Raw genomic sequence first — 11,180 nt, forward strand, 5'->3', positions numbered from 1 at the left:
ACTATGCACCTTATCTTATTTTAAAGTTCGTCACAGACAAGGACAATGAAAGTTCTGACCCAGACCATGCAACAGTGAGAAGGAATTGGAGACGCGGTCAGTCCATCCCTCCCTTCATTGTCTCGGACAGAAGCACAAGGCAAACTGTAAACCATCAATGGAATACAATTGGCACCATCACTCAGAGAACAGTCTCATCCACACACTTTTCCCACATTGTGACTATGTGTCTAGATCTCCTGGAAGGATTTCTGGAAAATGCTGTGCAAGCAGCAGTTTCAAGCTGTTCTCTATTCACAGTACCTTACTCTGGTCTTTCATGCTCACAGCCTTATCTTGTTCTGAAAACAATCTGAAAACAATCTTCTGCTTCCAGTTGACATCCTCCCCACATGCACTAAAGAATCTCCAGGCAAAATTGGGGCATTAAGCAGAATTATGCATTTAATTACTGTCCACCTCCCCAGATGAGAAGCTTGCAGGAAAAGACAGCGACAGAAAAGTCTCAAAAGTTACATGTTAAACATGCAAAATTCTAGGAAATGGAGGGGCGGATTTCCTGAGTTAAACAAGTCCATTGACTACCATGCAGTTGCTCCTGATTTACATCAGCATGAGAGGTATATCAAGCCCAGAAAGATTTTGTTTTATTTAAAGCACAGCACAGGGGAACATAATTAAAGCTAACTGTTAAAACAGATTATAAGCATATTGCTCGTGCCACAAACCCTTACCCAATGCGCATAGCTTACCGCGATTCTGCGGCCAACACTGCGGAACCCAAGGCTGGCCATAGAAATTAGTTAAAAGCTGGAAGCAGCCCTTCTTCCCTTTCCCTCCTCTCTCCCTTCCTCTGATGGCTTTTGAGGTGCTGGTTAATGCTCCTTAAACTCATTTCCCTGTGTTTGGATATATGAGTAATTATTCAATGTATAAGGAAAGGCCATAGAAGTCTTACATTACCTATTTGCATGCTTCACTAGCCATATTCACCTCAACAATTTCAAATCACTTTAGAATACTCATTTTCTGTTTTTCCTTTGTCTATATACACTGTTGATGCTGAACACTAACTTAGCTGTTATTGTAGATTGTGTATATGGAAAAAAAAAAAAAAAAAAAATGTACAGCAAAACCAAGCATAATTAAGGGGGGGAAGACAGCAAAGGAGTAAAGCAGAACAAGAGGAAGATGGAAGATGGCGGAAGGGGATAAAGAATGAGGAGAGGAGGGTATTGACTAGAAGGAGACAAAGTGCAAAGAGGTAGAGCTTGAAAAGAAGCAGCAAAGGTGATAAGAAAGAGGAAAAACATGATACTGAAAACTGAGTTAGATTCTCTAGTAGTCAAAAAATGAAAGCTACATCACCACCCACCCCAGGAATTCCAAGGCAGACCAACTTCATGCTTCTTGTTTGCATAACTATGAGTTCTTAAGTTTCATGATGCCTACAATGTTAAATAAAACAGCCAGAAATTGCCAGGTTTGTAAGCATTTCCATTAACTATGCTCTGGCCAGTAAAAGTGTTTAAATAAATTGAAGGATTTAGGATTGAGGGGTTCAGAATCATACTTACATGTACTAATACTGCAGCAGGGCAATATTAATCCTTTTATCCTCCTATAGTTGAGGGTGTTGCAGATACAATCTACACACAGCCATATTAATACACAGTGTGACAGAAGTATTAGAGATCTCTAGCAGCCTTGCCCGTAGAGATTCCACTACACCATGAAATATTGCAAAAAATGAAATACATTCAGGTTCCTCCAAGTTATTGATTATCGACTAACATTTAAGATATCAGTAAATTAATAATGTACATTTTTGAAATTAAACAGTGTGATTGTATTATAGAAATGAAATGTTACAACTATCCCTTCCCCATTAAAACACCAAGTACAGCCATTCTGAAATAGGTTTTTAATACTTGTTTTGTAATACTGTGAAAGGTTGTCCTTAGATCATCGATGAACAAGAGTTGCAATTTTTTTACATTTTTATATAAGATCAAATTATGTATCTACTGAAACAAAAACAGAATCAAACCTCCACCAAATGCTTCCTCGTGTTGAAATGAAAACCTGCTTTCCTCCCCAAAGCATTTATGTAAGGCAGATCCACTGTGCATTGTTGGCCCATCCTGTTATGTATTAGAGCTCCTGCCACTACTGAAGCAGTAGTCTGCCACCTGTGACTTTGATGTATTGCAGACTACCATGAGCCAATCGACCAGCCTCAATAGCAAAGATCCAATAGCTCTGTGCTGAAAAACAAAGGCACTTTATGTGTGAAGTCCCAGTGCAACTGATTAGTATTGCCTACATTTCTCTCTGCAGCCAGCTCCCAGTGTGGAATGTTTCTATGGTAGATGAAAAGTCAACAAGGCTGCAGTAAGACAGGCAGAAAGGAAGGAAGGAAGGAAGATAGAAAAGGAGGAGACATGAAAGCAAAATACTGCAAAATGAGAGCAAAGCAAAGATAACAATGGTGGTCTTAATGTTGGTATCCTGCATAAAGGTTTCCCTCCAACATAAGAACAGCCATACTGGGTCAGATCAAAGGTCCATCTAGCCCAGTATCCTGTCTTCCGACAGTGGCCAGTGCCAGGTGACCCAGAGAAAATGAACAGAACACGTAATCATCAAGTGATCCATTCCCTGTCGCTCATTCCCAGCTTCTGGCAAACAGAGGCTAGGGACACCATCCCTGCCCATCCTGGCTAATAGCCATTGATGAACTTATCCTCCATGAATTTATCTAGTTCTTTTTTGAACCCTGCTATAGTCTTGGCCTTCACAACACCCTCGGGCAAACAGTTCCACAGGTTGACTGTGCGTTGTGTGAAGAAATACTTCCTTTTCTTTGTTTTAAACCTGCTGCCTATTAATTTAATCTTGTTTTATGAGAATACTCCAAATACTCATGGCCCACAATTCTCAGAATAGAAAATAAGACTTTTCTGGTAAACAGAATTTTTAAATGAATTTAGTGCGTTAGTGAGGCAGAATGACAGCAAAGTCCTATGTTAATTAAGGCATAAGGAGGAAATGCTAGCTTCCCACACTGAACTAACAGCCTCCCTACCTCTAGGTGCTAAAAGAGTGAATGCCTATTCCATTTTTACTCTCTGTGCTGAGACTTCCATGAGACTCATATTTGTTAGGGTGATGGCCTCTGTAATGTGCACCTCTGTCCAAGTAGGAATTGGACTGACGCTACAAACTCATTTCACACAAACCCCAAGCAGCGATCAGACTGCATACCACTTTGCATTTACCATTGACCTAGGGCCGGATTCAGACTGGTTCTCATTAGAAAACTGAGTCAACCTGGAATACGATATTGAGGAGTTGTGCTAACTAACACAACATTTAACACACCCTAGCTGTCAGCATTAACAGGATTTGTATGCTTAAAATTGTAATCTGGTTGCAGATAAGCACTGCTGGAACAACAGCATTAGCCATGACCAGCTGACAATGCTAAAGACAGCTAGCCCATTAACACTCATGGCTATGTTGTGTTTAATACAGCATTTGTTCAAATGACCCAATTTTCTAGTGAAAACAAGCCCTGAGAGGTGAATAGGAGTGGGTATAGTCAGTCAGTTGAGCCATCCAGTCCCAAGAGACTTATCTTCTAGTACATGTCTTTAGCCCACTAACTTCTAATAGATAAAGCAGGAATAAAGGGGGAGCACAACTACCAAAAAGAAAAATCTGTGATCCATCATCAAGCTCATTACCTCATTAGTGTTCATGTTAAAATTATGTGCAGAAAAAAAACCTCTTAAAATCCTGGTGAGAAACACTGGGGGGAAAAAGTGAAAATTGATTTAACATTACTTGACATCACAAAGAAGTGCTACACCACGCAGTATCCAATGCTCTGGAGGTTGGACGGTTTTAAGGTCCACAGCAGCAACGTAATTCAGGTCTGTTCGATGTGGTTTTTTGTAGATTGGACACGAGTACAGACGAGGATCTTTTGAAGCTAGAAAGATGGAGGGGGAGGGAAAAAAAACACACACATGAAAAGATGCCCTGGGAAATGAGGCTGAACAGATAGGATGTGAGAAAGCAGAGCACAACCGAAACAGAAATATAAATACATCGAGTCAAAGTTCAGTAACCGATAGCTCTTCTCAACAAAAGCAAAGGAAGTTCAGTTAACAACACACTGCTCACTTTTTTGCTACTACTTGCAAAACAGATCACATACAGTACCGTGTGCAGGTCTTGTAAGTTTGGGATTTAGTATTAAACTACAGTACTTTGACAGAGTAAGAAGTTTAAATGAGCCCCCTGCAGTGACTAGGATGCTGGCAGTTTCACCCTTCCACTCTACTTTTCTATTTTTGAATGTTTCATGCTGACACATCAAGATGTGAAAATTACCTTATTAAAATCTATTCATCTATTTTGAAATACTTTTTTCAGTCCAGTACAATTATTTACACGCTGCAGAAGTATGCATTGTCAGATATTCTTCACTGTAAAACTGGGACAAAATATTCCAGGTTTGATTAATATACAAGTGTTTGTAATTCAGTATCTCGGCTGGTTTTTAATTTGCTTTTTAATATAATAATGATTTTCAGCTTGCAGGACCAGAGCCCTATTTGTCTATCAAATTGGTTTTTGTAAGTAATACAGTTTATGATAATAAGACTTCTATTTCTTTCTTCCCAAACATCTGTAGAGTTCAAACTGTGCTAAACAGATTCATTCAATTTAGTGTTAAATTGTTCCCAGGCTGAGATCTTGTGTGTCAATCAGTTTGAAACAATTTTTATGGCTAGGTTGTAAACTCCTGCAAATAGTAATTTATACTGAAAATACTGATAGACTGCATATTATAGGCATTTAGAATGTTACCCTTGGTTAAGCAAATGACATACACAAAAAGAGCATGCCACGTACTGTCAGAGAAGATAAGCAACAAACATGGAATTCTGATAGCAAAGCACAGGAAACATAGCCTGTAAGCAGACTGTCTCTAACAGCTAAATGATTCCATATCTTTTCAGCTGTTTTCTGTGGGATTTGATTTCCTACTACCTACTTTATTTGCAAACATTAAAAATTCAGTTCCACAAAGCAGAATGGCCTCGACTTCTGTTCTCCCGCTCGTTAGTATAGAGTGCAGACTGACACATCTTTTCCTCTTTGGTGGCCCCAAATGTCATCCCACCTCCACCAGCTCTTTCCATCCTTTCACTTGGCTTCTGTTTGCTCAAGCAAATCCCCTCCACAGAACATCAGTGTTGCGGTAGTTATGCGTACAATCAATACCTAGGTATAACACAGTGGTTCCCAAGAACATTGTTAAATTTTCTGGAAATTACATTTTCCTTGAACCTCCTAGGATGTTGTCACCCATGCCCTTGTGGGTATATAAGGGGTGCGGTGTCGCCAGTCAGTCAGTGAGATATAAGAATGAAGTGAAGTGAAGTGAGAGCCCAGCTGCAATATTGTGAACTTTGTTTTATTGTGTAATTGTGAAAGTCTACTTGTGTTTTAAGACTTGAAGAGTGTAATTAGTTACTAATAAAGGACGTATTTAATGAGACATCTATCAAACCCTATCTACGCAACAATATAAAAGAAATACTGTTACTTCTTTTGCCATGCTTAACATGTAATGTTTGATGACTTTCTACCACTGCGGAACATAGACTTTTGCTCTCCCTAATGTTGTGTTTTTGCCTGTAGAAAATAAAAGATGCCCCGGAAGAAGCCTTCAGGAGTTCAGTATAGGAACCAAAAAGCTCAATTGCAATCTAGTTTGCAGCAAGGGACAAATCTGAGGGGAAAATATCTGAAACAGAACAACATAGACTGGGCTTTAGGCAATAGTGATCGTCCCAGTGCAGAAGAAATTGAGGCGCAAAGCATAAATGATAGAAGTCCTATTACTCAGAAGTTAGCAGATTTACCTGAAGAGAAGGAATGGCAGCATAAAGGAGGGTGATGACAAAGAAGAATGTGGCTCACATGAAAAGGAGAGAAACAATAAAAAAAGAATCAGCCTCTCATGATGACAGAAACAGCAGTGAGAAAAATTGCACACCACGAATCTATACATCAGATCCTGCTTTATGGCTGGCGATCCTAAACTGTGCTGATAATTTATCGTACAATTTTGAGCAGGCTGGGCAAAACTGAGGAGATGACATTTCTAGTAAATGAGCAGAAGCAACACTTCTCAAAGTCACACTGCAAAAGAGTGCTTGAAAATGTTGAGAAACTGAATCAGTCTTCGGCTAGTTTACTCAAAATCAACTGACAAAGTGTTCTGTTTTTGTTGCAAAATATTTGACAAGAATGTCAAATCATTGCTTGTCCTTTCCGGGTACAATTACTGGCATAACTTAGTTGATGCTCTGAAGCAACATGAAAAGCAACATCTGGCTATTTTACAGCCTACTCCAAATGGATGGAGGTCAAGTTCAGGCTCAAGCTGAATAAATGTATAGACGCAGAAAACCAGTGCATTATTAATGTAGAAATCCAACATTGGAGGAACATGCTTCAGCATCTGATCTCAATTACCCTCTTCCTTGCAAAGAATAATTTGGCTTTCCGGGGCTCGTTGGATAAGTTGTTCACTGAATATAACGGTAATTTCTACGGTTTGGTAGAGCTCCTTGGGAAATAGGACGATGTCATGCGTGAGCACCTACGTTGAGTAGTTCATAAAGAAACTATGAACCATTACTGCAGCAAAACAATTCAAAACAAATTGATTGACCTTATGGCAAGGAAGGTGCTTGATAACATATTGATGAGACTCAACAAAGCAAAGGACTACACGGTAATAATGGACTTCACTCCCAACATTAGTCACAGTGAAAAGATATCATTTACAGGAAGATTTGTTGCTATCACCTACTGTAACACTATAACACTGGTTCACCCAATATTGGTGCACAATTCAATTACTTGATGTTAGTACATTTGAGTTATTCTTAACATTAAAAATTTCTATAAGCTTAGAGGAAACTTTTTTGGAGGGGTGCTTATAATAAATACAGATTTACAGATTCTAGCATGCAAATTTATCGTCTTATATGACAGTGATAAATCATGCATGCAAATCATGCCTCAGAGTCATGAAATGCAATACAAGTGCAATAAAAAATAAGGTATTCAAATGTTTAACAAATGGAGGAGGGGAGGCACCAAAGACGCTCCTTGCTGGGGGCACTATTTGGTCTAGGGTCAGCCCTAACAGCCCTATTGCAGAGTTGGGGCTTCATTCTTGTAAGGAAGCCTAAGTTATGCATGTAGCCCCACTGATATTTTGGGCTATCAGACAAATATTCAATGAGAAAAAGGATTCCTACTTCATTTACAATGCACTTCAGTATTTTTGGTACTTCAAAAAACTGTGTAGGGAGGGGATAAAATGGTTTCTGCTTCCACTGTTATGCTGTAACACCACTACTGGGGTACACCAGAATTCTGAGTCTTAAACATACATTTTGTCATATACATAATATAATGGTTAAGCACATTGGAAGTGGAAGACAAAATGCTACAGAGGTAAAGAAGGTTAAGAATCATTTGTAATTGCATATATTCCAAAACTACAGCAACAACAACAATATGGTGACATATGTTTATAACCTAATTAGAGTGTCAGTTTTCAAGGCAGGGACCATTTATTACTATTCATGAAGTACGACTTCAAATCCTGATCGTTTTCCAGTAGATCCTAGAAGCCCCCACTATATATATATATATATATATCATTATGGATAGGCAATCACAACACCCCATTCTCTGAAGAATCATTAACAATTGGTCAAGTATATGTAAAACAAATTAAAATTAAGCTGCTATCAATACAGCATAACCTGAAGTTAGTCACTTACTGTTGTTCTCTGCATAAATCCGTATGACAGGCATCATTTCAAAGAGCACCTTGGGCTTAGACTCAATGATTTTTAAATTTCTTCTGTCCCAACCAGCTCCTTCTAGATAGAGTCCGTATACATAGACGCCCTCAGGAGGAGGAGTTGTGATGTCATCCTTCATCCACTTGGTGACTTCATTGCACAGTGCTACACTATCAAGTGCCCACCCTTTGTTGGCTCGAGTTATTTCCTATTCAAAGCAACAATGAAGACTATGGGTAAAATTATGAAGAGTGTCTATGATTTAGGACAATGATTTCAGTGCATACAGGGCCATCCTTAATCCTGCATTATCACAAAAGTAATTACTTTAAATTATCATAAAAGCAAACATTTACCTTTTTTGCAGTACTCTCTATGATTAAAGCAGCATTATTTCCCTCTAGCCGAGCAGCAGGGTGTTCATTTCAAAGCAAATTAAGTATTTTGTTGCCAACCACCCTTCTCCCTCCAAAAAAAATTCACTTTTGAGACAAGTCATTTTTAGATTCATTTTCCCTTCCAGATAAATGAATAATGAAAAATGCACTAAAAAGGTACCAGAGTTAAACAAGTCTGCCTTTTAAAGGTCAGTTTGCAATGTTGTAGCTGTATCGGTCAGAGGATATTAGAAAGACAAGGTGGGGGAGGTAATATCTTTTATTGGAACAAATTCTGCTGGTGAAAGAGACAAGCTTTCAACCTTACACAGAGCTCTTCCTCAGGTCTGGGAAAGGTAGCTTATCTTAAAGGTCAGGACAGCATACGAAAAATAGGTGACTATTTAGGCTGATTTTTCCTGGGAGTGCCAGGAAATCTTTCCTGGATGATATATTATTAAAAAGAGGTCTGAACTGATTTATCTGTATGTGTGATTTTCAATTTTATAGTTGTAACATTATAGCTCATTAATGTAAGTACTATGACTTAGGAGGAGAGAAATAAAACATCCAGTCAATGATCTGGCTAACTGGCTTATCTGAGTGTGAACGTTAAGAGCGACTGCTTCCTGGAAGAGTGGGAACATTAAGTTAACACATAATCATTGAGTAAAAAAGTCCTAAATCAACATGGTTATGTACTCTCTGGAACTACATGCAGTTCTGTTATTGGAGAACTCTGTTCTTTCTAGGGCATGAAGTGTGTCACTCCACTATATAAAGCTCGAAGGAGACTTTCTGCCATAAACCAGGCATACAATGCAACATGGTAACCCTCGAGATTTGACTTGTGTTTAATTTTTCTTTAGGAGTGCAGTTTGTGTGTATTATCTACACTGTATATTTTAAAAGGTCATTTCCGATTCCAAGAATTTTCTGACATACTGTAGCGAAGTGAGAATCACCGGCGTGGCACTTCCTGCTGGTTATCCTGGGAATTAGCTCTTGTTCAGTCTGGACCGCCCTCTGCAGGCAGGTGTCTCGCCTGCCTTAGGGCCCCCGTGTCCCTCCCAGACCCTGGTGCCCCTTTTCCTCTGGGTTCTGCCCCCAGCAGTAACCCACTCTCTGGGTCTCCCCTCCCAGGGAAACCCCCAACCCTCTACACCCACCTTGGCTCAGTGGCTACTGCCAGTCATCATCTAATCCCCCTCACTGGGGCAAACTGCAGTCTGTAAAGGTCACTCATCATTGGCAAGGGGTTAGGACCAGCTGTCTCTGCCTATTCCCGGGCTGCACCTCTGTAGCCCCAGTACCTTGGTAGGCCTCCAACAAGGCCTACAGCCTGGGGGTTTACCAGGCTGGAGCTCCCCGGCTCCCTTTGCCCTTTCCCAGCACTGCTCTACGTTCGGTACCCTGCTCCCAGGCCACTAGCCCTTCCCACTCTAGAGCCATAGTGACACTCCTTCAGCTCCTGGCCCCCAGCCCTCTTATAAGGGCCAGCTGGGCCCTGATTGAGCTGGCCACAGCTGTGGCTGCTTCCCCAATCAGCCTAGCTTGGCTGCTTTTAACCCTTGTTACATACCTTATAATAAAAGCCTCTTTTATGTCATCTGGTTGTTTGATTTGGGGAGATACTTGCTGAAGAAAGTGATTACTTACCAGCTTTCAGATCTGGAGAAAGGCAATAAAGTATGTTACAGTGCAGGGGTGCATTGTACTTTTGACCTCTCTTTCATTCGCTCCCATAGGCATCCTTTGCAAGTGATATGCCTAAATCTGCACTCTTCTCAAGAGTGGAAACTCTGCTGTTCACCCCACTTTTAGGCTGAATCACCAGGTTACAGCATCCCCTGTATGCAAGAATTGTATTACCTCTGCAAGCTCAACTGGTTTCAGACCCTGCTACAGAATTCCCTCTAGGTGCTTATGACCAGTATGAAATGGCAGTGACTTAGGACAGCTTATTCAAAGCAACTATGATTTATTTATTCAAAGGAACATTACAAGTAGAGAGTCAAGGATTAAAATAACAAAAGACTACATGCATATGGTCTTACCTAAGTTTGGCCTCCACTTACCCCTGATGCCACAGCATCAGGGATCTGTGTTACAGTCTGTTTCTCTGCAGATCCTCTGAACTACCTCTACTCCAAATCTCAACTTTTTAAGCATTTCAAATTTTTTTGTTTGACTGTCCCTGCCTAAAAGGTCCTGGGATTTCCAACTAAAGATTCCCCCTGCCCCCAACTATCTAAACCCTAATTCCACATTCCAAGAGGTATATATTCCATTGAATACCTCCTCTGAGTATGGCTGTCTACACCCAGTAGCTTTTAGGTTCCTACAATCCAAAGCTAGCTCAAACTGATTTAACTCCTAGGCAACCCTTTATCCAGAAACACGATAACCACCATGTTCACAGATTGCACATATCTCTTCCATACAGACAGTTTCACATTCTTCACTGAGAGAAGCTACTCTGCTTCAACTTCTGAACTCCAGGTGTGACAAAGAGGATTAACTTCATTTTTTCTGGAAACTCTCCAGATCGGCTAAGCACTGAAGAGGACAGAGACCAAGGGCTAGACTCTGGTCAGCCCTTGTGTGAGAGTGTGCAAAGAAGAAAAGGGCACAAGGATTTCCTACCCTTTGCACCCCCCCCCCCCCGAGGGGCTGTTCAGAACCCAAGTGAAAAACATAGTATCTCCACCACAGTTGCCAACTTTCACATGGTAAATAAACACCCTAACTTTCACAATAAGCCAAAAATCAAGCTAATCCAATTTCAAAACAAGGCCAAAACAAGCCAATCCCTAAGAACCCCAACACTCTATGTGACTAGATCCCCCCAGCATGCAGTCTGGGACTATGGTGGGCCTGCTGTTCACCCTCTCTC

At 40.4% G+C, this 11,180-nt stretch overlaps 1 protein-coding gene across 1 annotated transcript in view; it reads right to left on the reverse strand.

Moving 5' to 3' along the window:
- The window catches only part of DNAH5 (dynein axonemal heavy chain 5), a 215,721-nt gene that overhangs the window by 10,161 nt on the left and 194,380 nt on the right, over window positions 1–11,180 (reverse strand). Inside the window, exons 76-77 of the mRNA XM_026659120.1 lie at window positions 7,884–8,115; window positions 3,850–3,997 (exon numbers count right to left, since the gene is read on the reverse strand). Coding sequence (XP_026514905.1) covers window positions 3,850–3,997; window positions 7,884–8,115 — 380 coding nt within the window. The remainder of the gene's footprint in view (window positions 1–3,849; window positions 3,998–7,883; window positions 8,116–11,180) is intronic.

The sequence above is a fragment of the Terrapene carolina genome, unplaced genomic scaffold (genome assembly GCF_002925995.2).
Source record: "Terrapene carolina triunguis isolate 2854851 unplaced genomic scaffold, T_m_triunguis-2.0 Scaffold580, whole genome shotgun sequence".
NCBI classification, from domain to species: domain Eukaryota; kingdom Metazoa; phylum Chordata; order Testudines; family Emydidae; genus Terrapene; species Terrapene triunguis.